This window comes from Anolis carolinensis, chromosome 1 (assembly GCF_035594765.1).
Source record: "Anolis carolinensis isolate JA03-04 chromosome 1, rAnoCar3.1.pri, whole genome shotgun sequence".
NCBI lineage: Eukaryota > Metazoa > Chordata > Lepidosauria > Squamata > Dactyloidae > Anolis > Anolis carolinensis.
Window position 1 is genome coordinate 249,068,093 of NC_085841.1, and position 27,663 is coordinate 249,095,755.

The 27,663-nt window shown below is 40.9% G+C and overlaps 1 protein-coding gene across 3 annotated transcripts in view; it reads left to right on the plus strand.

Moving 5' to 3' along the window:
• The first annotated feature begins 14,105 nt into the window (after positions 1-14,105).
• Positions 14,106-27,663, plus strand: part of slc15a2 (solute carrier family 15 member 2) — a 113,811-nt gene continuing 100,253 nt past the window's right edge. Inside the window, exons 1-2 of one of the 3 annotated variants that reach the window (XM_008109760.3) lie at positions 14,106-14,267; positions 23,908-23,954. In XM_008109760.3, the coding sequence (XP_008107967.1) occupies positions 14,210-14,267; positions 23,908-23,954 (105 nt within the window). In that variant the 5' untranslated portion in view covers positions 14,106-14,209. Of the gene's footprint in view, positions 14,268-23,668; positions 23,955-27,663 lie in introns of those variants that run through there. The other 2 variants (XM_062967404.1, XM_062967403.1) reach the window with 2 other exon arrangements.

Consider the following 27,663-nt stretch of genomic DNA (forward strand, 5'->3'; position numbering starts at 1 on the left):
GGAGAGAGTGAAGCATCAACATTTGTTCAACCTTACACCTCCTAAATTTGGTTTATTTGCATTGTCTTGGCCACTTTGTTTGCCACTGTTCTTTGAATGTCTCTGCAATCTGTTTCTAAATGCTCAGATGAAGTTTTAAATTACTACAGAGCTACAAATGTAGGGACTGAAGGAGAATTTAATGTGAGGTGCTGAATTCTAATGGCAGAGGCAATACCCTTCATAGGTACATCCCTGTAATATAGCCCTATTTGCTTCTTTACTGATAGTAAGTAGAAATAATAATTCTGGAATCTCTCTTCATCGACCATCACTATTTTATTTATAACCCCCACCCCCTCCAGTTTGCTATACAGCATTTTCTCTTTGGATACAACCCAGAAAAAATGAGCTGGATCACCTTTTCCGTTCACTTTTGACTGTCCCTTTGCAGCAATTTTTTTTAAAAGAACAGACTGTATCGTGGATTACAGACAATTCCCACATATAAATCTCCAAATGAGATGTCTCGTTCTTCCTGCAGCCTCAGAATAGTTTCTTAGAGCACTACTGTATATACTCGAGTATAAGCCGGGTTTTATCTTACCTTATTAAAGTCTTATTAAAGTCTTATTATTATTATTGTCTTAAATTACATTTTAATGTAAATATTCAAAAACATTTAACGTCCTGATGCCTCAATTACTGTAATTTTATGGGTATGTATATTTATTTTTCTTTTTGAAATTTACCAGGAGCTGCTGCATTTCCCACCCTTCTCTTATACTCAAGTTAATACGTTTTCCTACTATTTTTGTGGTAAAATTAAGCATCTCGGCTTATATACGGGTCGGCTTATACTTGACTATATATGGTAAATACAAAATTAGTCAATGACAATGGATGGATCTGTTAGTTTTTTATTCCTGTCTGCCATTTGTAAAAGCATGTGACTTAAATTTACAGATATATTCTTCATAGCTGATGGCTTGGGTCCAGACCTTGTTATACTGACAGGAAACTTGTTAAAATCAACGTCATCTAGGGCCCCTTCTGCACAGCTGAATGAAATCCCACATTATCTGCTTTGAACTAGAATATATAGCAGTGTGAACTCAGATAACCAAGCTCAAAGCAGATATTGTGGGATTTTCTGCCTTGATATTCTGGGTTAAATATCCTGAAGGAAGACCTTTAGCAGGGGGAGGGGGGGGGGTTAAGGGTTCAACTGGTTAACCAATTCATGAGTAAACCAGGTTTTTTTTTTACCTGAAATCTATTGGGTGGTGGGAGGGGGGCTGAACCCTTAAACCACTTCATCTGGCTACAGGTTTGCCTGAAGGCACCTGATCCCATCAATTTTTGGAAGCTAAACAGGATCAGGGCTGGTTATATACTCCAATGAGGAGTTGCCAAGGAATGCCAAATGCTGTGGGCTATATTTCAAAGGAATGCAATAACAAAGCATCTTCAAGTATACCTTGCCTAAGAAAACCCAAATGAAATTAACGCGATAAATTAACAGGTACTAGAAGAAATCTTATATTTACCACATGGCTATCTCAATGAGATAAAAATGTATATCTTTCTGTCTACCCACCTACCTACTTATACAGCAGAACTCTGTACAGCAGAGCAGCAAAGTGCAAGGGCAGATGTCTTCATTGTATCACAACCAAATCTGCCCTTTGCTTTGCTACTCTGCTGCTGAGTATGCATGTCCAGTATTGAATATAGGCAAACCAGGGGCAAACCAAGAACGGGCAACTTGGAAATCCTGAACAGATTCAGAAGTGGAGTTGGCAGATCAAAAGAGAACCTGGCAAAATGGCATTACCTAGAAGAATTCTCCACCTTATGCAACTGTGGAGCAGAACAGACAACTCTGCATCTTTATGCTTGTCCACAATGCCCTGCCTCATTGACTCTTCACTTTGAAATCCATCATCTCCAGCCAAATTAGCCCTGAACATTCAGAAAAATCCTCTGATGCTTGCCAGACTGCAATACTAGGAAGAATTGTTTAAAGCTACAGACAATGCGGTTGCTGTTGCCTGTTTTGGGTCAAAAATTATTTAACCGCTGTGTTCCCTCTATTTTTATCAGTTTTATACTTATTTATGCTATGTTTTGACACTAAATAAATAAATTGCTGAACACTGCTGTGACATGGGATTTCATCCCATGATCTTCAGGCTCTGTTTCCATGTGCTGCAGAGATGAAACCTCACTGGAGTACCCTGGAGGCCATAAGACTCTGTGATGCTTTCCCATGCATGTGGAAACAGAGTCTGAAGATCTCTATCAGGTGTCAATCAACTCATGATAGAGAAAGACAGAGTAGAGTGTAGGAAAGATGAGGGAAATTGTGGTAAGCACATGGGATAGCTGGCAATCTCTGAAAATGAGGAAAGACAGGAAGGAACAGGGTAAGATGATTAGGTTGCCCCAGAAACCTAAATGACCAGTGCAGATGGCCTTGGAGCAGCCACCAAGAAGGCCCTCTTTTGATTCTCCAGCAATGATGCCTATGAAGTTACAAGGAGTCAGAGTGGAACCCTGTTCAGAAATCTCAGTGTCCAGGAAGTCATTTGTGAGATCTTCAGAGAGCTTTATAAAGCAGAAAACTCATACAGAGGAGATAATTTTAGTAACACTTTCTTTCAATTTGCATTAAGTAAATGTGAACATGGTTACTGTGATGTTGTTCCTCCTGTGTCAAACTTTATTAAACCTGACATGCAGCAGAACCTTGAAATGTTAATTCCAATCTTTTGATGACCAGATAATATTGCAATGTATTATCGTGTTCTGTAATTTATTTTGGGGTTGTTCCCAAGCTACATTCATGGCTTGTTTATCGCACTAAATGATTAACACGTCACTCTTCAAAGGTCCACATTAAAGAAACAGCATGACACTGGTGGCTTAATAAGTGAGCCACCAGGCATGAAATTATTTGATAGGAAAAATTCAGGTTCTGGAGAAGCGGCAAATTTCATTTTAAACTGTCAGTTATGGAGTTATGACTTGTTTTGTGTTTTTGTTAACATGAGCAGTAAATGGGTAATTGCAACTCACTTGTTAAAGGGTATCCATATGTCTTTCTGTGAGAAGCATTTATCTTGTGGACAGATAATGCATCGAACAGTTTGTCACTGGGAAGACATGGCACTACATGTCCTTTTGTTGTAGTTTGTGTAGTTCAGATGAGATTTGTGAATATCAAAAGAAACTATTGGCTTGGTCTAGAATGGGGTACACACTGTAGAATTTATGCAGTTTGATACCACTTTAACTGTTATGGCTCAATGATGTGGAATCATGGGAGTTGTAGTTTGGTGAGGCAGAGAAGGCTAAAACTTTGTAAAACTACAACTCCTAGGATTCCAAAACATTGAGCCATGGCAGTTAAAGTGGTGTCAAGTTGCATTAATTTTAAAGCCCTTTCACACAACATAAACATGGCACTTATATTTAAATTTAAATTTAAATGCCACGGCAATTACATGTGGAATCCTGGGAATTGTAGCTTGGTCAGAAGGAACAAAGAAACTTTGACTCAAGATTCTAAGGGCTCATCCAGACAGGCCCATATCTCGGGACTTGTCTGGGTTTTTACCAGAGGCGTCCAAACAATGCCTCTGGTAAAAATGAATTACAGTAGAGTCTCACTTATCCAACATTCACTTATCCAACGTTCTGGATTATCCAACGCATTTTTGTCAATGTTTTCAATACATTGTGATATTTTGGTGCTAAATTCATAAATACAGTAATTACTACGTAGCATTACTGCCAATTGAACTACTTTTTCTGTCAAATTTGTTGTATAACATGATGTTTTGGTGCTTAATTTGTAAAATCATAACCTAATTTGATGTTTAATAGGCTTCTCCTTTATCTCTCATTATTATCCAACATATTCACTAATCCAACGTTCTGCCGGCCCGTTTATGTCGGATAAGTGAGACTCTACTGTAATTTGGAATAACCTAAATTATTCTGAATTGATCAGATACTCCATTAAATCAGGGTCTACTGTGGTATTGGGCTTATGTGGACTCACTTCCAGGTACATACCCAGGGGTGAGTCCCCATTTGTTGGAAATGACAACGTTCTTCAAGCCTTCTCTAGTAATATTTATCTATGATCCTGTTCCTTACTGTTTCCTGTATTTATGTTCTGGTATGTAGCTTCCTTTACTCTATGGTTCCCGAGAAGTTACAAAAGGGGCTGCAGACCACATGGTCCCATATCACTCTTTTTGACTATGTGATCTGTTGGTGGCTGTTTTGTTATAAGAGAGATGCCCTGGCTGGATGGCACAGAGAATTATCTCAAACATATCTGAAAATGGACTGGTAAGTTTTGTACCTTTGTATGCTGAACACATGAAGGTTGTGAGTAAACCATATATGTTTTTTTATTATCAAAGTCTACTTCATTTTTGTCTCTTAAGTGCATGACATAAAACAAGTTTTGTGGGAGAGTGTATATATTTAGGCACTGAAAAACACTTCTAAAACTCTGCTATTTTTATGCACTGGCAAAATCTCTGTTTTCTTAACGGATCAGAGATAACAGGTTATTCAGTCTAACAACTGAAACCATTACCTTGCATAATTATATCTGGTTGTATACCACAAGAGAAGATTCTAAAGTGGTTAAATCTCTTCTCTGAAAGGTCATGCTTTTCTAAAAGGTTATGATCTCCAAAAGGTGTGTTCCAAAAGTTTATGAATGGTTATGAATGCCATTTTCCAAAACTATTTGCCATCCTGAACCTTTTGGGCTCCTGGAGCCCATAGGTCTGAGATGGCGCCAACCCCTGTCAGAAATATTGAAAGTTAACAATGTATTTTTAATTTTAAAAGTTGGATAAGGCACTGAAAGGGTTAAAACAGTGCAGTGACTCAGCTATACCAGCAGGTGGTTATAAGCAGGTGTGCCTGCAAAGTTGCTTGGCGAGTAGAGGAGCTGAGGAGTAGCTGGTGGAGAGGAAGAAAGAAGAATGAACAAGTGAGTTGCTGTGTTTGTAGTTTGAGTTGTCCACAATAAGAAGAAAGAAGATAGAAGAAAGAAGATAAAGCCTTGGATTGTGTAAGCGAAGATAAGGCATTGGATTTATGCCTATGTAATGAACTTTCTTTATGTTTGAAGAAACCATTTTTTGCAAATACTTCAAGAATGTTATTTTTGTAACAAGAAAAGCCTCCAGAGGAAGTGAAAGACAAATTAACCTGGTCTGTGTGTTTTTGCTCATTTGGTCATTTGCTATCCGCTGCTGAGTTACATTGCTGCTGTTAAGCTGTATTACAATTTCTTTATGGGGCAGGTCTTTTGTTTGTAAGCCCACTTGTCCAACAACCCCCTACCTCCCCAGCCCCCCATTTCCCCTAAAAAATAAAATTAAAGTTACCTGGCTGCCATAACTTTGCTCTTCATGCTAGGAGGATGCAAAGAAATGATGCGACAGGAGAGGGAGGGCAAGGAGGGATTCTCCCCCTCCCACATATCCTAGCACATCATTTCCTTGTGCCAGGAGGGTGTGAGGAGCAAAGTTTTGATGCCCAGGCAAGTTTTATTTTATTTTAGGAGGAAATTTGGGGGAGGGGGCTTCAGGGTGGCTGCATGGCATACCGATTGTAATCAGGATGGCATGTAGCCACCCCCCTCCCCTGGGAAAGCCCCCCTTTTTTGGGAAGAGTGAGAAAGGGAATCCGCACCAAAGCAGGTTTATAAAACCCGCTTTGGTGTAGATTTTGGCGCTGTCTGCAAGTGCCCCAAATGCCCCGCTAACTGAATATCCCAGGATTCCACAGGATGTTGCTATTGCACTTAAAATGGAATCATTTTGCTATATTGTATTGTGTGAAAGGGCCACTAGACACTATCTTTTGAAGCAGGTTGTCAGGTTACAATTATTTCACAAAACACAGCTTAATTTCCCAGTGTTCAGGATTGCCATGAAATACAGGCACATTTCTCATTTTCCTTTGGATCAGATGTACAAGAACTATTTTGCCGGTCACTAAAAATCTAATCACCTGCGAAGCAAGGAAGCGATAGCCAGGCACGTTAGTGAAAGAATTACTGCCTAGAAAGATGAGCTGTGGGCAAAAGGCCATCTGCACGGAGCTGAAAGAGCCTTGGGGTTTATGGTCTCACCCACAACATTCACATTAAAATTTATTTACTCCACATAGTAATGTTTAATGGCTTCAGAAGAATGGCAGGCAGGCTTTCCTGGCCTTTCCAAGCAATCAGAGGATGAAGAGAAGCTATACATTGACACAATCTGTGGGAAGGGAGGTTTGTTCAGAATATAAAGAAAGAAAATTGCATGAAGGCCATAGGTAATTGTATAATTCGTAGCCAATGGAGCCGAGCAGCTTCCCATGTGCTGACCATCCACTAAATAGGGCTAATGTTTCTACTGAAGAAGCTATAGGATATTGTTCGTGTGGAGCCTTCCACATGTTCACGCATATCCTCCAATTGTCCCAGTAAATCCTCTGTCATCCCGCCTTCGCATCTGCTTTTGAAATGGAGTTGTAAAACTACAACTCATAGGAGTTATAGGCTTTCATGGCCAGAATTACTGGGTTGCTGTGAGTTTTCTGTGCTGTATGGCCATGTTCCAGAAGTATTTATTAGGGATTGTGGATGATGGGTAGAAGCTTTTATGTGTGCCCATGAACCCAGAGTCACCCTGCAGAATGGTGCACCACACAGCTTTGCAGAACAAACAACACAAACTTTTACTAAATACTAGAGATCAACAGAACAATGGTATTTACAATAGTCCCTCTGATTGCTTACAGAAATCAAAAATCATAAGCAGTCCTTTCTTAGTCCATAAATCCACTTCAGTGAAGATCAGCAGCAAACAAGGTCTCAGAAATAGTCAGGCCTCTCTGAGTACAGAGCCATCTTCTTTCCAGCCAATACTCAGTAGACTCTCTCAAACACACAGAGAAATCTGTTCAAACCGGTTCTCCAGCAGCAGGACAGCAACAGTTGCATACTGATTCCCAGGTCCTTGCAAATTCAGCCAATTGGCGTCATGCATTTGATTTTCAAATTAACACACATATAGTATCTTTGCAAACCACAACAGTATTCTCTCCTGAAGTTTCGCCCACATCTATGGTAGGCATCTTCTCACAACCTCTGAAGATGCCTGCCATAGCTGTGGGCTAATGTCAGAAGAGAATGCTTCTGGAACATGGCTATACAGCCCAAAGGCAACTCAAAGGAATTGTTTCTTTCCCTTCTTTCCTGGCTCCAAATGCCTTCGTCAATTTTTAAATCAGCAGTGATTCCCTTTCCAACACCTTGAGAAGAAAACGGTTCTTTCCTGGGAATTATCTTCTAAAAGATACCTAATATGGGTTTATCATACATTATTTGAAATATAATATCCAGGATATATAGTGCTATGTTCCATATTATATACAAAAATACACTACATGGCATGCCTACTAAACATCATCTGCATATATCACAATCACTTCGACGGACATACCAATATTTATCTCTCAAAGTAGTTTTGAAATTTATCACCTTCTCTGCAATGAGACTCTAGTTATAGAATTAATGTCAATGCTGGTGTCATTCTGGCGCAACATAAAAATGAAAGTCTCAGCGGCCTAATTGGTTCGATTCATTTTTCATGCTCGTGCTCAGATTTATTTTGTATGGTTTTAATTGATTTTAAGGTGTCCGATAAAATATTTAATATATTTTTATTCTGTTGAAATTGTTCTTATTTATTGTTTTAAAATTATTTTATTGGATGTTATCCTGATATCCTTGGATACAGGATGGTTACACACACAAACACATATATGAAAAATGCAATAGCTACTATATGACTGTACTAAAAATAAGTAAATCAGTCTGTTTCTGGACTTACCCTGATGGCTGGAAAATACATTATTGTCATAAAGAAATATGTGCATTCCAATGGTCTTTTAGAGTATTTCAGGAAACAGTAGTTACACAATTACCTGGAAGTAAGTCCATGTACTACCATGGGTGATTTTGCTTAGCTTTCAAGATCAGACAGGATCGGGTGTCTTTAGGGTATATAGGGCATGCTGGCCTTACATGAGAAGGGACTGCCCCGGAACCGAGGTGATGCTAGCTAGGAAAGGAATTTAGGAGGTTTTTGTAGCAGTGTAGCTAAATAAGGGGGGAAAGCAATTAAATCTATCAAAACAATGATTACATTGCCAAGTTTTTTGTGACATAAAAAGACAATAGAAATACTGCCAAACTGCTCCTTTACTTCTATTAAAGTCTGTTACATATTAACATGCTGTGACAATTACAGATACAACGCTGGGATGAAAGTGAAAATTCCCATTAATTTTTTTTTTTTAATGAGATGAAACTGGCAAATGGAGAAAACGTGGCGACAGTGACAGACTTTGAATTTCTAGGCATGAAGGTTATTGCAGACACAGACTGCAGCCAGGAAATCAGAAGACGTTTACTTCTTGGGAGGAGAGCAATGACCAATCTTGATCAAATAGTGTAGAAACATCATACTGGCAACGAAGGTCCACTTAGCTAAAGCAATGGTATTCCCTGTAATAGCCTATGGATGTGAGAGCTAGACCATAAGGAGGGCTGAGCAAAAGAAGATAGATGCATTTAAATGTGGTGTTGGAGGAAAATTCTGAGAGTGCCTTGGACTGCAAGAAGATCCAACCAGTCCATACTCCAGAAAATAATGCTCGGCTGCTCACTGGAGGGAAGGATATAAGAGGCAAAGATGAAGTACTTAGGCCACATAATGAGAAGACGGGAAAGCTTGGGGAAGAGAATGATGCTGGGGAAAAAGGAAGAGGGGTCGACCAAGAGCAAAATGGATGGATGGTATCCTTGAAGTGACTGGCTTGACCTTGAAGGAGCTGGGGATGTCCATGGCTGACAGCGAGCTCTGATGTGGGCTATTCCATGAGGTCATGAAGAGTCAGAAGCGACTGAATGAATAAACAAGAACAACAATAAAGCAGCAATTTCTAAATTAGTCATCCTACATATCTTTCCCCATTAACATCCAAAACAGAAATGATAGTATCTTTCCAGAAAAGTCTGAGGTCTGGAGACTCTGCCCACAGACACGCCCCCGAATGACAAGTCATATCATTGGTACAAATTTTCCAACCACGTGCAAAAACAGTGCTTTAGCAACAGAAAAAAACTGTATTTTTAAAAACAGAATCCTGTGGGCAAATAATTTGTTTCTGCAAAGTTTTGCAGATGGATTCAACAGAATTTTGACGGAATGGGGCAAATATCATAAGGTGGAACCCATTCAAAATTGTTCTCAAATAGTCTCAGAAATGGAGTATTTTCCAATGTGAATAAGGGGGTGAAATGGCTTTGTGTAAGCGAAGATGATCCCTTAATTTAATTATTTTTTTAAGAAAGTGATTGAGATGATGGGGAGAAAATGTCCAGTTTTTCATTTGCAGCCAAGGAGAATGATCCAACAAACAGTGGAGAAAAGGTTTATGTTTTCCTGAAAACCTGGCTCTTCCAGAAGGCCTTTGATGATTGATCCTTGTAGGATCGACTTACTTGCCTACTAAGCAATAGATCCTCAGGTATGCTTTCTCAGGATTACACTTAGCACTTTAATTACTGCACCAGCTGTGTAATTACCCCTCCCTGATGACTTGACATTTTCTCTGCACCTTGGCCCAGATCTTTGGATCCAACTCATGATTTTAACATTTTATTTTGTATATTGATCTTTTATGACTGTTTTTATCCATGTTGATGTTTTATTGTTGGTTGATTTGCTTTTTGTTTTGATTTTGATTTTGTGCTGTTATGTCCGGGCATGGCCCCATGTAAGCTGCCCGGAGTCCCTTCGGGGAGATGGGGCGGGGTATAAAGTTGTTGTTGTTGTTGTTGTTATTGTGGAGGACAATCCACAATGGACCCTCTCCCAAAAGCAGTAGCACATTTTTCTCAGTGCATTGTAAAGCTGGATGGAAACAAGTCCAGAAATCAAAAGATGGGTAGAAAGCTTTTTTATATTAAATACAAGTTTGAGATTATTTGAAGTTTGGTTTGGGATGAGATTAGAGTGATGTCATGAAGTAAACAGTGCTTTTACTTGTGCCTAAAGAGCCTCCAATGCAGCTTACATACTGGTGTGATAATCTCCTCTGAGCAATTGTGATTTACTTAGAGTTAAAACTAACACGTGAGTAACAGCTGACCATTAAATTTTCACAGGAGTCAGCAACTTTATTTGCTGTGTTTATTTTTTCCCCTTTACAGGGATGCAATATTGCTAGGTGATGCAATCCTGTCTGATCTTGAAGGCTAAGCAGACTCAGCCCTGGTTAGTATTTGGATGGGATGGAATGGGATTAGAGAGCACAAGTGAAGGCCAGGTGCTGTAAGGTACACTTCAGAGGAAAGAACTAGCAAAAACTCCTGTAAGTATTTCTTGCATTAAAAAGCCTGTGAAATTCATAGAGTCAACATAAATTGATAAATAACTTGACAGATGACTTGACAGCACAAACACACCAAAATCATCACATCACATAGTGCAGTAAAATTTGCATTTCATCTTAAGATAGTACTTTTAAGGTAAGCTTCATGAATTCAGCCTCAGCCAGCTTCCACCAAGGCAGAGAAACTGTGGCTTTGAGCCACTAATTGTTTTGCAGTCATCATCTTTAATATATTCACCAGAAGACCTGTGTTTTGCTAAGAATCGACTCCCAGGGATGTCGCTAGCAGTATCACCTTTCTTACCCTGTATTATATATACATTTAATCCTGCAAGGTAAAAGACCTAGCTCATTAACTAAAATTAATGCAATTTTAATGCAGTTGCTTTTGCAGGGGGAAAAAAACTTTTAATGATGTGAAATAAATTTATTTCCATAATCACTGAGAAGTGGGATTAGAAGAGCAGTTCTGTAAAAATACTTTTCAGCACACTGCATGCCTCATAAACTCCAGCTACATTTGTCCTTGTAGGTTAGATCCTTATTCTGTGTTTGCTGTAAAGGGATCTCTTAAGGAAAGGGCAGGGACTTTGGGGCTGGAACTCCCCTTAGCATGGCCAATGGTCAAGGATGATGAGAGTTGAAACCCAACAACATACGGAGGATCTCAAATTGGTCTGCTCTATACTACAGTGAAGCTCTTTCCTTGCCATTTTTACCTTTAACAAGTAACATCTTCCAACCCCTGTCCTTTCAGGGCTATTTTGGTCCACGTTGTTAGTTTCATAACATATGAAACACATATGAAGTTTTTTCACATTTTTCTTCTCTTCTTTCTGTATGCCCCCCCCCCTTCCCACTTATTTTTAGTCAGTGCCCTCCAATTACATCCAGCCGAGGCTACCACCGCCCCCCCCCCGCCCCCCCCCAAGAGGCAATAGTGCCCACTTTAGGAAGCACTGGTGTAGATGCACCCTTACTCAGAAAGAGAAACTTCTGTGTCAGATAAAGATGGGTAAGAAAATCAGGTGAGGCTAAGCCTTAAAAAATCATTTGGTTAGTGAAAAGGAAAAACCAGAGCAAAGGAAAAGAATTTTGAGAAACAGAATAAGAAAAGAAAAGAAGTGTTTGGGTGGGTGGATGTGGAATTAAGGGGTTTCTAAGCTTGTGAATCTGGTGCAGGCTAAGCAAATACCAGAAGTGGAGTTAGAGAGAGAAAGAAAACGAATAGTAGAAAGGACAGATCCACACGAACCCAAAACCCAGGCCTGATCTGGCATGCTGTCAAGGACTTCTCCAGCCACCGCAGAGATGGGAGGTAGTCCTCACTGCCTATGTGGCACTAAACACGGGTGGTACTGCTGGGAAGCCACCCCAATTATCCCCTTTTCCCCCTTTACGCTAGGAGTCTGTGACCACGATTCAGGTTCTACTTGTTCTCCAACCTCTACCATAATGTCAGCTGAAGCACATGGGGTGCAGACCCAAAATCAATAAGAACATTAGCCCTGGCCTTGTCTTACTGAACTGCTAAGTATGCTTGCCCTGTTTGGTGCAAGGGTGTCCATGCGAAGCAGGTGAACATAGCATTGAATGAAACATGCAAAATAATCACAGGATGTCTTAAACCTACACTTGTTGATAAAGTCTACAAGCTAGCTGGCATTACCCCCCCCCCCACCACCACCACCAATGTGCGACGGGAAGTTGCTGCTAACTGTGAGAGAAATAAGGTTGAACACTGTGAAAGCCATCCACTGCATGGTTATCAGCTTCCTCCCAGTAGACTCAAATCAAGGGAAATCTTCATGAGAACCACCACTCCTCTTGATGTTCCCCCAGCAACAGCGAGGGCATCCCTCTGGGCAGCTAAGCCAGGAAATCCCAGTTGGATGGCCCCCCATGAAGATCTGCCTCCAGGGCAAACCAAGAATGGGCAACTTGGAAGTCCCTAAACAGACTGAGAAGCAGAGTGAGCAGATCAATAGACAACATGGCAAAATGGCACTACCTAAAAGAATCCTCCACCTTGTGTGACGATGGAGCAGAACAGATATCTCTGCATCTGTATGCTTATCCCCAGTGTCCTGCCTCATGTACAAAGGAAGAATTGTTTGAGGCTACAGACAATGCAGTTGCTGTTGCCCGTTTTTGGTCAAAAGATATTTAACTACTTGTGCTCCTTCTATTTTTTCAATTTTATACTAATTTATGCAGTGCTTTTGATACAAAATAAATAAAAAGCTGAAGTGATGGGATGCATGTTACCCCCTACTTTCCAGTGTTTCCTGTCACCTTGGTCGATGTCACAGCATGTGGTGGAGAACAGATAGCGCCCATGTCATGGAGAGAGACCACCATGACACGGGGAAGTGCCGGCCTGTGGCCTTGGGCCACCTGAGCCTGAGAAAAGCAGGATGGCAGTGGGGACAATTGCATTTGGGAAACAGCTCAACTATCCCCACAGGTCTTAAGTCAGGAGAAACTCCAAATTATGTGGCAGAATTTATACTTTCCTCCAATCAGTGTAGTGGTCAGTGTAGATGTGGCCATAGAGAAAAAATATTAGATTGCAGTGGTATAGTGGATTTGCCTAAAGTGCCCCTGTATGTTATGGGTCTTGATCTTAACAAAGAGTATACAGATAGCCCCCAGGTAAAGCCAGACACTATAGTTTCTCCCAAAGGCTCAGGTGTGCCATCACAGAAAGTGCTCATAGAGTTGCACTAGAAAATCTAGCGATTCAATGAAATCCTCAAATAATGAAATTTGCAAAAATCAAACTTGCAAATGTGGAGGGCCAACTGTAAATATTTTCAAATTATAGTAATCACTATTGAATTGAAGTACAGGTGAAATGTATTCCCAGTCTTTCTGATGCCTTGCTCCTGCCTTCTTGCAGTCTTCCACTTTGCAGTGGACTGTCCTTGGCAAGCCTTCAAATAGAAAACTGTAAAGTGGGCCACGTGGCTACTGTCTTGCCATCTGAAGTCTGTTGGATAAGAGTAACATTGAGTTTTATATCATAAATACTATGAAACGCATTTTCTATTTAGTTTGGACAACATTCCTGGAAAATGAATAGCCTATGACAGCTATGAACAATTGCAACTTTATCTGTTAAGCAGAAGCAAGAATAAAAGCTGGCCTGTTTGAACGGAAAAGAAGCTCGTCTCTTCTTTCACAGTTAAGAACTGTCACATGGATTCACTCCAGATCTCTTTCCCAGCTGATGTAAAATGGCCTGATCTCATCCAAGTCATGGCAATCGTGGCAATTTATGCCAAGCAGTAAGTTGGGCCTAATTAATCTGGGGCGAACATCCTGTTTCTACAATTATGGACCCAAATGCACAATCCTCCTTTAAATAAACCCACTGCTGTAACTAATGGTGATTTCCGAAGTGCTACACTCAAAAGCATGCATTAAAAAATATATCAATAGGCTGCATTTAAACGCAAATGCAGCCTGTCTGTGCTGGACTTGGTGGTGTTTTTTACCTTTTTAAAAGCTTTGGCCAAAGCTGAGAATAAGTAACCTCAGTTAATATTGCAAATATAAAAACTTTAGTGGAGGAGGAGCTGGTGGCGAGGGAGTTTGCATGTATTTTATAGGTGGCTGAGGGGACCAATACAGGAAAGTCAAATATTAACGCAATTTGCAACGGAGACGGTCAAGAGCAGTCAAGGAAAAATCTTCCTCTGTCAGCACACAGCTGGATTGGCAGGGTGGGAAGGAAATGGCAGAAATGGTTGAGGAGGAACGCGGTGCAAGACAAGAAAGAGAAAACTCAAGAGGTTAGTGATTATTTTAGCCTTTTCCCCCTGCAGCCCAGATGATACCAGATTGAAGAAACTATACGTGATCTTGTGCACGTCGATGTAGGTTTGGAGCTTTAGGCCAAGTAAGCTTTGCACATTGTATATCTACTGACTTCTGTAGAGCAATAGTGGATCTGGATGTATTGTCAGTCATATCTGTGACTGGAACTGAATTCTGTGCCCATCTATTGATTTGGGGTATGTGTGCATAAGTGTGCAAGATCCTATATCTGCAATGAAATTATGGACAAGGACATACCATTTTTTCCTCGAATATAGGACATTCCCTGAAAATAAGACCTAGTAGAGGTTTGGGGGATTTGCCAAATATAAGACATCCCCCAAAAGTAAGACCTAGGACAATGATGGGCAACCTTTTGCACTTGGTGTGTCAAAATTCACCAAAAAACCTAGCATGACTTGGGCGGTGTGTCACTTCGAGAAAAAAATTATAATTTTGCAATATGTATAGTTTAAATAACAAAAATATATAATTGTAATATATAACTGTATTCAATAAATCAAAAACTATTTACTACCATTATTTCCATGTACAACAATCTATGGTACCTCTTGCAGTTTCCATGCTGATTTCTCTCTATTCTAGTTTCAATGTAGTCATGAGCAATGAATATAATAATAATAATAATAATAATAATAATAATAATAATAATAATAATATAGTAATAATATGATAATATACTACAATAATAATAGAATAATAGAAATTATATAATTATTTATATGTATATGTATATATGTGTGTGTGTGTGTGTATATATGTAATGTGCATAATTCCGATGGAGTAAACAAGAAAACCACTGGACCAAATCACACCAAATTTGGCCACAAAAGACATAGTCATCCAATCAATCTGCATGCAGCAGCGTGTCAGCAAAAATGGCTGGGCGTGTCAGTGCTGACACGTGTGTCATAGGTTGGCCATCACTGACCTAGGAGGAGGGACCCACCACTGCTGCCAAGGAAGGCGTGTGCGGCGCAAAGGAGAGGAGGGAAAGGCGCATGTCTTTCCCTCCTTCTCCTTCGCCTTCCTCAGCAGCGACAGCCCCCTTCCCCAGTGCCGACGGCTCCCTTCCCTGCCTGGGAAGGTGAAGGAGAAGGAGGGAAAGGCACGCGCCTTTCCCTCCTTCTCCTTCGCACATCAGGCACCTTCCTTGGCAGAAAAGGGAGCAAAATAAGACATCCCCTGAAAATAAGGCCTAGTGTGTCTTTAAGAGCAAAAAATAAGACACTGTCTTATTTTTGGTGAAACACGGTGATATGGTGATATAACAAATGGATGGAATTTCTTGCCCTAATGCAGGGTAGTCATGCCCCCTATTTGAAAGCAATCTATTGGAAGTGTTGTCATCAGGGCCGTAGCCAGAAAAAAATTTCGGGAGGGGTTTTGAAAATTTCGGGGAGGGTTGAACCCCTAGCACATACCCCTCCCCGCTACAAACCTGTCAATATCTGCTTGAGATAGTGCCTGGAGGGACTCTTAATGTTTTGCATCTCATAGACTTAGCATGGGGATTTGGTTAACCAGTTAAAATTCATGAGTAAACGAGATTTTTTTTATAACTTGAAAAATTTCGGGGAAGGGGGGGGTTGAACCCCTAACCCCCACCCCCTCGCTACAGGCCTGGTTGTCATACATGGCAGTCATCCAATTCCAAGGGATGTCCAGGCATGCCAAGCTTGAAGATCAACAGTCCACTGTGAATAAGTTGCCTGGCACTTTGCAGATAAAATCGTTCAAATCTACCCTGACTTGGATGCTATAATTAATACAGATCCAGTGGAAATAACTTTGCTCCCCGTCTGCCCTCTCCTATTGGATATGTTTCAATTTGTGCAGCCTAAGGATGTGGACAGGATCCTTGAAGAGATGAGAGCCACATTGTATGTGTTCTGGCTCACAAAAGTACCTAAGTGGTTAAAGGCAGTGTTTTGCAGCAAAACAAAGGGTTCCATCCTGTATGAAAGAGGAGGTGGTGAGGCCTTTCCTGGAGTTAAAAAGCCCTCCCTGAGCCCCACCGCATTATAGTATAATAACTGACCACAGTCACCAATATTCTTTTTTGAAGTAAAGTGGTCCAGCATGTAGTGGCATCCCAGTTTCAGTCTGATATCAGGCCTCACTTTTTTTGTTTGTGTCAGGAGCAACTTGAGAAACTGCAAGTCGCTTCTGGTGTGAGAGAATTGGCTGTCTGCAAGGATATTGCCTGGATGTTTTGATGTTTTACTATCTTTGTGGGAGGCTTCTCTCGTGTCCCCGCATGGAGCTGGAGATGATAGAGGGAGCTCATCCGCACTCTCCCCAGGTTGGATTGGAACCAGCAGCCTTCAGGTTAGCAACCCAACCTTCAAGTCAGCAGTCCTGCCAGCACAAGGCTTTAACCCATTGCGCTACCAGGTCGACATGGTTGGAAACTGGTTTCTTATGCTGGAAACTAAGCAGGAGGATTGTGTCTTTGTTGATTCTGCAGGACCTTTGAGCAATTTTTGATACAATTGATCATGGTATTCTTCTGGATTGTCTTTCTGAGGTGAGGCTGAGAGCACTGTTTTTCTGTGGTTTCAGTCATTCCCATAAGGGTGCACTGAGAAGGTCATGATTAATGCCTGTTTGTCACCTTATCCATTGCCTATGGGGCTCACCATGGGGTTTAACATATCCCTAAAAATGCTAATAGAGGTTATCCAGAGTTTTGGTGTCACCAGTAACATTCTATCTGCCCTTTCTGAACTGTTGCAGGGAAGGTATTTTCGTCCTTACTCAAGGTACTTAGGCGATCCCTCGTTGTCCATGTATGATTTTATTATGGTTTTATTTTATTTTAGTACTAAGCCAATGTCTCCTGTCAGCAAAGGACTGGAGTAAGGTGAACAAACACTTGCTGGTCACATGACCATCCCATTCTGATGAGGAACCATGAAAAGCTAGGAGTGGCACCGTTATAGAGGATGTGGCAGCCCAGCAGGGCAGATAGGATCCTGAGCCATAAATGTTACTCCTTGTAACAAATTTACTTTTGCAGGTTGATGAAATCAGAACCAATATATACATGAAAAGTACTGTAATGACCAGTAATAACACTTTATTGGTATACATTTTTCTAAACGCTTTAAAAAGTTATACTTAAAAGTTAGATACAGAATGGGGGATGCTTGGCTCGATAACAGCATGTGTGAAAAAGATCTTGGAATCCTCATGGACAAGTTGAACATGAGCCAACAATGTGATGTGGCAGCTAAAAAAGCCAATGGGATTTTGGCCTGGATAAATAGTATAGTGTTTAGATCTAGGGAAGTCATGCTCCCCCTCTATTCTGCCTTAGTCAGACCACACCTGGAATACTGTGTTCAATTCTGGGCACCACAATTGAAGGGAGATGTTGACAAGCTGGAATGTGTCCAGAGGAAGGCAACTAAAATGATCAAGAGTTTGGAGAACAAGCCCTGTGAGGAGTGGCTTAAAGAGCTGGGCATGTTTAGCCTGCAGAGGAGGCATGATAGCAATGCATAAATATGTGAGGGGACATCATAGGGAGGAGGGAGCAGGCTCGTTTCTGCTGCCCTGGAGACTAGGAGGTGGAACAATGGTTTCAAACTACAGGAGATTCCATCTGAACCTTAGGAAGAACTTCCTCACTGTTCAGCAATGGAACTCTCTGCCCCAGAGTGTAGTGGAGGCTCCTTTTTTGGAGGCTTTGGATGACCATCTGTTGGGAGTGCTTTGAATGCGATTTTCCTGCTTCTTGGCAGGGGATTGGACTGGATGGTCCATGAGGTCTCTTCCAACTCTAGGATTCTATTATTCTTTTAGAGGTAAAGAGAGACAAAACATTTGCAAAGTTTAGAACAGACCTTTCATCATATCTTTTTATTTGTTTGAGTCAGCATACTGCATAGCAATGATTGGTTTCAAGTTACTGACTGTTAGTACATTGTATGGTACTAACCATATGATCCTTTCAAATATTATGCCATTTTTAATCCTCTTTCCAACCCACCAACACTTCCCCAAATTAAAAACAAATGTTATAATGGGTAATAGAGCAAGCAATGCACCAAGTTGCCTTTCCAGTACTCTGAGAAGTCATGATAATGGATTCTTTTTTAAATTAGACAACTAATTTAAATGGAACAAATTACTTTTCAAATATTACTTTTCACTCTCTGCCCCAGAGAAACATTGTTGCTCACTTACGCCACTTTAGGACCAGCTTTTAGCACACCATTCAGCGATGCCAGGATGGAGAAAAGAGGTGAAGCTTTTTGTTCCGGCTCACAGAGCAGGAATGCCGTGTGTCTATTTTTATGTGTGTTTAAAAAAAAATACAAGGTGGCACACAGTAAAAGGTCAAGTTGTAAAAAAAGAAAATGACTACAAAATACACCTGTGATGGTATCTCCCTCCAGAAATATTAGCGAAGATGTACAATTGCACCGACAAATGTTGAAAATGTGAGAAAGAAAAAGGCACATTTTACCACATGTGGTGATCATGCAAAAAATAAACAACTACTGGAAACAGATTCATGTATATTTCGAAAAGATATTAAACACAACTTTCAAAATGACACCACAAGTGTACATTTAGAACATGCCCAATGAAGAACTAGAAAGGAAATTAGGAATATTTTGTTTTACATGACAGTGGCAGCTCAAATGGCATGCACTAGATATTGGAAAACCTCAGAGGTACCTCCCTTAGAAGAATGGGAAAAATACATTACAGATTTGTTGATAATTGATAAAATAATTGTACTCTTGAGAGGAGAAATTTGTTAATGAATGGCAACCAATGATCCAACATCTCAATGTAAAATTAATCTAAAAATGTACATAGAGGAAGCTATAATATTTTAGACAAGGACTGTAGACAAGGCGGAAACGGGATATTAATTTGGAGCCTATAATACCTTTATATGCACTATTTAAATAGTAGACTGTGACCCCTTAATGAAAAGATATTATCTGAGAAATGATTGTGGAAGACTAATAGCTGCAAAGTATTGCACTGTAAGCAGCAAATGTATGTATATTTGAAGATATATATATATGAAAGAAAAAAGCATAATTTGTAGACTGGTAAGAGATTGTTGATAAGAAAGATGCATAATAGTTGATGTTCCCAGAAAACTGATCAAGGAAATGGAAAGAGGAGTCTTTGTGTCTAGATTAGGGAAACAGCAGCCACTTGATCCTGGGACTAGTTTATAGGTTAGTCTATGAACTTTATGCTGAAATTTAATTACCATTGGCTCATGCTTTAACCTGTGGTTGGACAAGAGACAAAAACAAGAGACAAAAACAATTTGAAAGAGAAGACATTTCTCATGCCTTCTTTGCATGTGCAATAGGACCTCCTTGTATTTTTGTTTGCATACCTTCCAGTCACCTATTGACTTATGGTGACGCTATCAATTTTATGGCATTTTCTTAGACAAAGAATACTCAGGGGTAGTTTATACAGCTCCATCTTCTGAAACATAGCCTACAGCATGAGGTATTCATTGGTGGTCTCCCATCCTATTACTAGCCAGGCCTGACCCTGCCAGGTGGCATCTGGTGCATTTAGAGTATTCAAGCTCTCCTTGTACCTAAGTGAAACCTTTGATTGCAGCCAGGAACAGCAAAACACCATTTGGTGACAGCTTCAAACAAGGAACTCTGTTGTCCATTGACCACAGCTCATCAGTGTCAGGAACTGACAGACCAATTAATACATGGCAGCAGATTGTATTGAAGCAGAAGAAAAACGGAGGTGTTTCTACTTGAAGTGTATCTTTCAGAAAGGCCAGATCTAATGATTAGACTTCTAAACCTCGTAACAGTGATGTAGATAGGTGAACTGAACCATTATTAGGTATTGCCTGGGGAAAGGATTGCAGGAACAGCCCACTCTTCACCACATTCTCTTCCTTTGTTTCCAAATTCTATATGCCCTGCCCTTTTGCCTTGCAAAGTGTCAGTGTCAGAAACAAGGTAGAGGCATTTCAGAAGGTGCTGTCTGCTAGTTTGCAGAATAGTCTGGTTCAAAAAAAATGGTTTGATGCGCTACAGGAGGGGAGGGGGGTTACAAAGGCTGGCATCTAAGCATATTAGATCAATCTGAGCATGCTAGAGTTGATCTGATGCATCTCAGGCAACTCCTGGAGTCCTTTTTCTGCCCACATGGATGACCAGCCTTAGGACACACTGGGGCAGCTGCTACCACTGATGTGTCGCTTCCACCAAGCAGCTCCCTCCCAGAAGCTTGGCAGTTGCTTGCTAGTGGCAACACAATGGTGGGTCCATTGGCTGTGTGGGTAGTGGATCAGGCTGCCCAGCTGTCCACACCTCAAAAACTGCAGGATCACTCTGGAGCAAATCCCATGTTCTGTCAACCTACATTAATTCCTGGATGCAGCAATTCTGCTGCAAATCGAGCTGTGTGTGCACAGCAATTAAGTGGTGAGTCCACTTTGTTTTGGTTGTGTAGATAGATATAAACAAAATGGAGGGAAAGCAGGAACACTCACGTTGCTCACTTGGATGCGGTAAAATGCTACCCATAAAGGGGGTGACATTAGAGGAAACTGTATGTATGCTGCCAGTACACCTTCCTTGTTTTACTCTCACTACTTTCCTGACCAGAATAAGAATACTATTAACATTTCATATTTATATTGTACTTTAATTGGAAAGAGAATTCATGTACACCCATTCTAGTGACCTTTACCACAAGCCTGATAAGTGAGTTAATGCTTGAAAGAAAGCCAACTAATGAGTTTCTGGTGGATCTCCAATCTGAACTGAGGAAGGTTCAGCTGCATAGCTACTGCCCCATGCTACCTCTCCAACGCTAACAGAGCCATGCCTGTAGTGCTTGTAATGCTTGTAGTGATGTGACTAAGTTAATAATATGTGACTAGTAACAAATATATTGGAACATTCTGGCATAAATATCATACAGACAGTCCCTGAGTTGCAATCATCTGACTTACAAATGACTCAAAGTTATGAATGAGGGTGAGACAACAGGAAGTGAGAGAAATCTACCCCCAGGTACCCCCTGAAATAGTTATCATGAGGAAAAGGTGTCTCCATTGATGCTTTCTCAACAATCCTTGTTTCCACAACAAGCCAATTTTTCAAAATCCAGTTACCAAGGGGACGGAAAGTGAGGTGAAATCTTCTGAACAAGGGCACAGACAACAATGGCTGGAGTTACACTTAAAAATGTATCTGTTCACATTCAGCTTAGGAACAAACCTACAGAACCTATCTTGTTCATAACTTAGGGACTGCCCGTATACGTACCGTGTTTCCCCGAAAATAAGACAGTGTCTTATATTAATTTTTGCTCCCAAAGATGCTCTAGGTCTTATTTCAGGGGATGTCTTATTTTTCCATGAAGAAGAATTCACATTTATTGTTGAACAAAAAAAATGAACATTTATTATATACTGTACAGTAGTTGTCATCACAAACCAGCATAACCAGACAAACTGTGAATCCTATCAAGAATTTCTTGTTACTACCATTATTTCCATGTTCAACACTTTGTGGTACGTACATTTACTGATCCTCCATGCTCTGGTGTTCTGTTTGGCGGGCATGCTTCCAAACAAAACCTTTGCTAGGTCTTACTTTCAGGGGAGGCCTTGTATTTAGCAATTCAGCAAAACTTCTACTAGGTCTTATTTTCTGAGGATGTCTTATTTTAGGGGAAACAGGGTAATACAATTGTTATCCACTCCCAACACATGAGATATAATAAGCTATAATGAAGCCGTGTTGGCGCAATGGGTTAAACCTTTGTGCCGTCTAAACTGCTGACCTGAAGGTTAGCGGTTTGAATCCGTGAGACGGGATGAGCTCCTGTCTGTCAGATCTAACTTGCGGGGATGTGAGAAAAGCCTCCCAGCAGGATGGTAACACATCCGGGCATCCCTTGGGCAACGTCTCTGTAAACAGCCAATTGCTCTGTCACACCAGAAGCAATTTTCAGTATGTTCTCAAGTTGCTTCTAACATGATAAGAAAATGAATAGCTCTGTCTGATACACCCCACAAAACACAAGCACAAATGTAAAGAAGCCCCATCCATTCCCCCTTCTGAGAAGTTTATGAAAAGACACCTTTAGACTTTTACTAGTTGGACTAGTCAAAGTAGTGGTCCATGGACTGGCACCTGTCTACTAGGTATTGTCCATCACTCCCAAATAATTTTCCTGGGAAAAGAAGACAGAGGGCCCTTCCACACAACCATATAACCCAGAATATCAAGGCAGAAAATCCCACAATATCTGCTTTGAACTGGGTTGTCTGAGCCCACAAGGAGGCCTTGGTGGTGCAGTGGATTAAACCACTAAGCTGCTGAACTTGCTGATTGAAAGGTCAGCAGTTTGAATCTGGGGAGCAGAGTGAGCTCCCACTGTTAGTCCCAGCTTCTGCCAACCTAGCTGTTTAAAAACATGCAAATGTGAGCAGATCAATAGGTACCGCTCCGGCAGGAAGGTAACGGCACACCATGCAGTCATGGCAGCCACATGCCCTTGGAGGTGTCTATGGACAACGCTGGCTCTTTGGCTTAGAAATTGAGATGAGCACCAACTCCCAGAATCAGACACGACTAGTCATAATGTCAGGGGAAAACCTTTACTTTTACCTTATCTGAGTCCACACTGCCATATATTCCAGTTCAAAGCAGAAAATGTGGGATTTGATTCAGCTGTGTGAAAGGGGCCATAGTGGTAGTCAATGGGCACAATTATAGTGCAGGCCTCTAGCACATTGAGAAAAAAAACCCTGAAAATCCCCTACATCAGATAGCTTAAGAAGCGTTGATGCAGGTATGCTGATGACCCCCCTATTCATTCAAGGGAGCACAGAGAAATGAGGGAAGCTGCCTAATTATTTACTGTAGGATGCATTTGTTATACTTGTGTCATTTTTTTCCATTGACAAGCTTATCAAGAGTTTATTAGTGAAACACAAAAACTTTAAGAGCAAGTGCCTCAATCGTAAATGAGCGGCAACAATCTAAGTTCAAACCACATGGAGCTCATTTGCCCGGTGTCCTCAGTGTCTCATTTTGCTTGAGGCAGCTAGTTTCAAGTACACAGGGATGCTTATGGTTCCTGCCGAATAAACCTACTATTATAGCTGAGCTGGCCCAAAGCCACCAGCCTTGCTCCAATTATAACATAGGGCTTATCATTCAGGCTGCATTTCATCTGATTCAAGCTTTTGGGTACTTAAAGGATCTGAAGTGTGTCACTGCAGTTGCAACTGTGTAGCCCAGTTTACCGTCACCAAGGAGGACAGCCCTGGCTGTGACCTTTCAGCTGGATGTCTCCAATTTATTGCTGTGATCCTCCTTCCTAGTAACACTGTCCTCCCAGCCCCAGTGTGGCAGAAACGTGCACAATCAGGGTTAACTTAAAATCTGAACAAAACTCCAAGCCATACTGTTGGAAGTCTTCCCAGACAACTCACCACGGCAGCAAAGAGCTATGTGAGGCAAATTGACCAAAACGGAGGTGAAAAAAGAGAGAGCAGGATGGACCTCTTACAGAAAAGAGAATCTAAGGAAACTTTGTTCACTTCTGTTTCTACAGGAGATAATCCTCCCAAAGGAATTTGCCCTCCTATGAAAAAATCCTCGGTGAGTATTTGGTGTTTTTGCTTCTTTTCAACTCCCCTGGAAAAAATCTTCCTCCCTGTTGCGTTTTGGCCTCGGACAAACTCAGTTCCTTGCCTAGGGTTGGTATTAGCATTAGAAGTTCAGAAAGAGCTGCTGGCTCATTCACCCATTTAATCGAGTAAAAAGGCAGCTACGGCAAGATAAAGGGTGGGGGGAAATGTGAACCAAAGGAGTTGCCATGGTAGTTCTTGCTTTCTGTTTGGAAAATTCACTTCCCAGAATGTTCTCTTTTGAAAGTAAAGAGTGAACAGTAGCTATAGATAGAAGGGGGAATCAGGTGGCACCCACCTTTGCTTAGTATATTTAAAACAGGGAGGCATTTCCTAAATTCACCTACACAATAACACATTTCCAAGTTCATATTCCTGCTGTCATTCATTCCTCATTCTCCTTTCCTAATTTCTTGAGGTGATGGATTTTTTTCTGTGTCAGGAGCGACTTGAGAAACTGCAAGTCGCTTCTGGTGTGAGATAATTGGCCGTCCGCAAGGACGTTGCCCAGGGGATGCCTGGATGTTTTGATGTTTTTTTACCATCCTTGTGGGAGGCTTCTCTCATGTCCCCGCATGGAGCTGGAGCTGACAGAGGGAGCTCATCCACGCTCTCCCTGGCTTGGATTTGAACCAGCAACCTTCAGGTCAGCAACCCAACCTGCAAGTCAGCAGTTTAGCCCACTGTGCCACTGGGGGCTCGGGATGATGGATGATATTTGGCATATAATTTGGGCATTGGACTATGATGCTTGATTCCCCACTCAGCCATGAAACTCGGTGGGAGGCCTTAGATGAGTTGCTTGCTTGCAGTCCCCAACGTCCCCATAATAGGGTCGCCTTAAGCTTGAAGGATTTACTTCTATAGTCAAATTATTGAGTATCAGAAATCTTGGTGAACTACTTCAAATCACCTGGAATTCTACTTGGACATCCAAACCTATCTTCTGCTCAGTCTTGTGTTGGATTACTAAAGCCAGTATTGAGTTATATTGGTCCACTTTAACAATGTGACTTATTATGTCCATTTTATTGAATGGGAAGAGTGTTTACAGGTTGTTGCAAGAGTAAAAAAAAAAATCAGAGCTGCTTGAGGTCAGTTTGTTGCCTGAGGCAGAACAGCAAACAATACCATAATTTAGGTACATACTGTACTTGACGCCAGCCAGGTTATTTTGGCATGGGAGACACAAACACTTCCCTGCCGCCTGGAAAGTAAAAAAAATATTTTTAGCCAATTAAACTATTACATTTCTTGCATGTTCATGAATCTACTGTTGAAGTGGTTTCCTCACTATGGCTGGATCTTGAAATAATAATAATAATAATAATAACTTTATTTTTATACCCCGCCCCATCTCCCCGAAGGGACTCGGGGCGGCTTACATGGGGCCTTGTCCGATAAAACAATCAAATATCAAAACACAGCAATAAAACAGTTATCCAATAAAAACATCAATTACAGTAAAAACAATCGTTAAAATCAACATAAAACATACAATATTAACACTGGAGACTAATTCATAGAACCCAGGCAACGTGCAACATGTGCCGAAATGGGCCGAAATGGGGAAGGTAATTTCACAGTTAAAATGGACAAAGTGCAATATAGCATTGGACTGAATTATATGGCATTGGACTGAATTATATGGGTCTGCATTATTATATGGCAGTGTAGATCCAGCCTTTGCTTAATGGTAGGACTGGACCTGATAGAGCTATTGTGATAGAAACTAAGCTGGGTAAGCCCTGCTTAGCACTTGGATAGGAATACAAAATTCTATAGGCAATATTTCAGAGGAAGGAACTGACAAAATCGCCTCTTGAGTATTCCTTGTTCAAAAATACCCTATGAAATTCATGGGGTCACCAAAAATTGGCAGGGGAGTGGAAGTCACATAAACACATACAACCTCAGACCCTGGGCCAGCCTGTTAAAGAGTAAAAATAAAAGTTTCCCCTGACATTCAGTCTAGTTGTGTCCGACTCTGGGGGTTGGTGCTCATCTCCATTTCTAAGCCAAAGAGCTGGCCTTGTCTGAAGACACCTCCAAGATCATGTGGCTGGCATGACTGTATGGAGCTCTATTACCTTCCCGTGGAAGCGGTACCTATTGAACATTTGCATGTTTTCGAACTGCTAGGTTGGCAGAAGCTTGGGCTAATAATGGGAGCTCACACCGCTCCCCAGATTCGAACCACCAACCTTTCAGTTAGCAAGTTCAGCAGCTCAGAGGTTTAACCTGCTGTGACATTGGGGGCTCCTGGACCAGTCTGTTACTTTTATCTTAATGCTTGTGGGCTCAATGAGTGGTTAAGATCACTTAGCTGCCATGCTAGCTTTTAATAATAAATATTTTATTAACATCAAAGTAGTAAATTAATACATTTAAAAAATCAGAAGGCACAACATTCTGAGTAAGTACACTATTATGAAGTCAAGGAAGGTTCATGTCATGTTTGTCATCATCCGTAGTCATGTGTGAATCAGTGTCCTTGACTTTGGGTGCATCTGCATTGTAGACTTAAGGCAATTTGCCACCTCTTTCACTGCTATGGCTTAATGCTGTGGCATCATGGGATTTGTATTTTGGTGAGGCACCAGCATTCTGCCAGAGAAGACTAAATACTTGGCAAAACTACAACCCCTATAATTTGATAGCACTGAAACATAATAGTTAAACAGCAGTAGTTCTACAGTACAGATACATCCCAAATTCCACCTTGCATTTGGGATATAGCAATGGATGTGTTAGTTGGGACTTGGAAAATAAATTCTCTTTGGCAATGACAAAATACCAATTGCTTGAACGCAATGAAAATAATCCCACAAGCGATACATTTCCCTGGTGGTTGATGTCCTGTGCAACAAGAGAGAAAACAAAAGGATGGCATGTAAAAATAGTCACTGGGGAGAACTCTCTTGTTTAAAACTTGATCGGATGAGACTGGTTCACTCTGTGTAGGTTTGTCTTTTGGGCAGATTCATGGACTAGTGAAGGAAAGCATTAGCTTTGCCATCTGTGCAATTTCTTAGGTTCATGGTAGAATCACCACCAAAAATGAATTGTAAATTTTGTATACTGTTCCCGTAAGCCCACATCTATGACCTGTTGAAGGAGTCTATGGACTGAAACAATTCACTCTAGCTAAAGTTTTAAACTTTTGTTTTCCTTGCTTACCACTTTTGTCTGGGCCCTGTGTCATCTGAAACTTTTGCTTACATGTAGTGTGTGTGCATGTGCCTTCAAACCTCTTGTTGATTTATGATGATCCCATGAATTTTATAATGTTTATTACAATTTCCGTGGCATCCATTTCGCATACTATTTTCATTTTTGAAAGAACATAGTTGTTTACTGTATACAGGTTGATCCTCCCTCGCCCAGAATCCCAAATTTTAAAATACCCCAAAATCCAAAATTGTCCACATAGGTAGCTGGTGTTATTGAAAATTAGACCCCAAAATTATTAATTACAATTCCCCAAATTACCATAATCCTTTCACAGTGAACTGGGAGACCTGGGGGAGACACACAATGGACCTGCCCTGGGCCCTCTTTCCTGTTTCTCTTGTTATCCCTTTCTTACAGCACCCATTGAAATGCCATCACCTTAAGCACCCATTGTTTATCTGGACTAACACCATTGTATCATCCGAAGTCAGAATATTAAACCCATT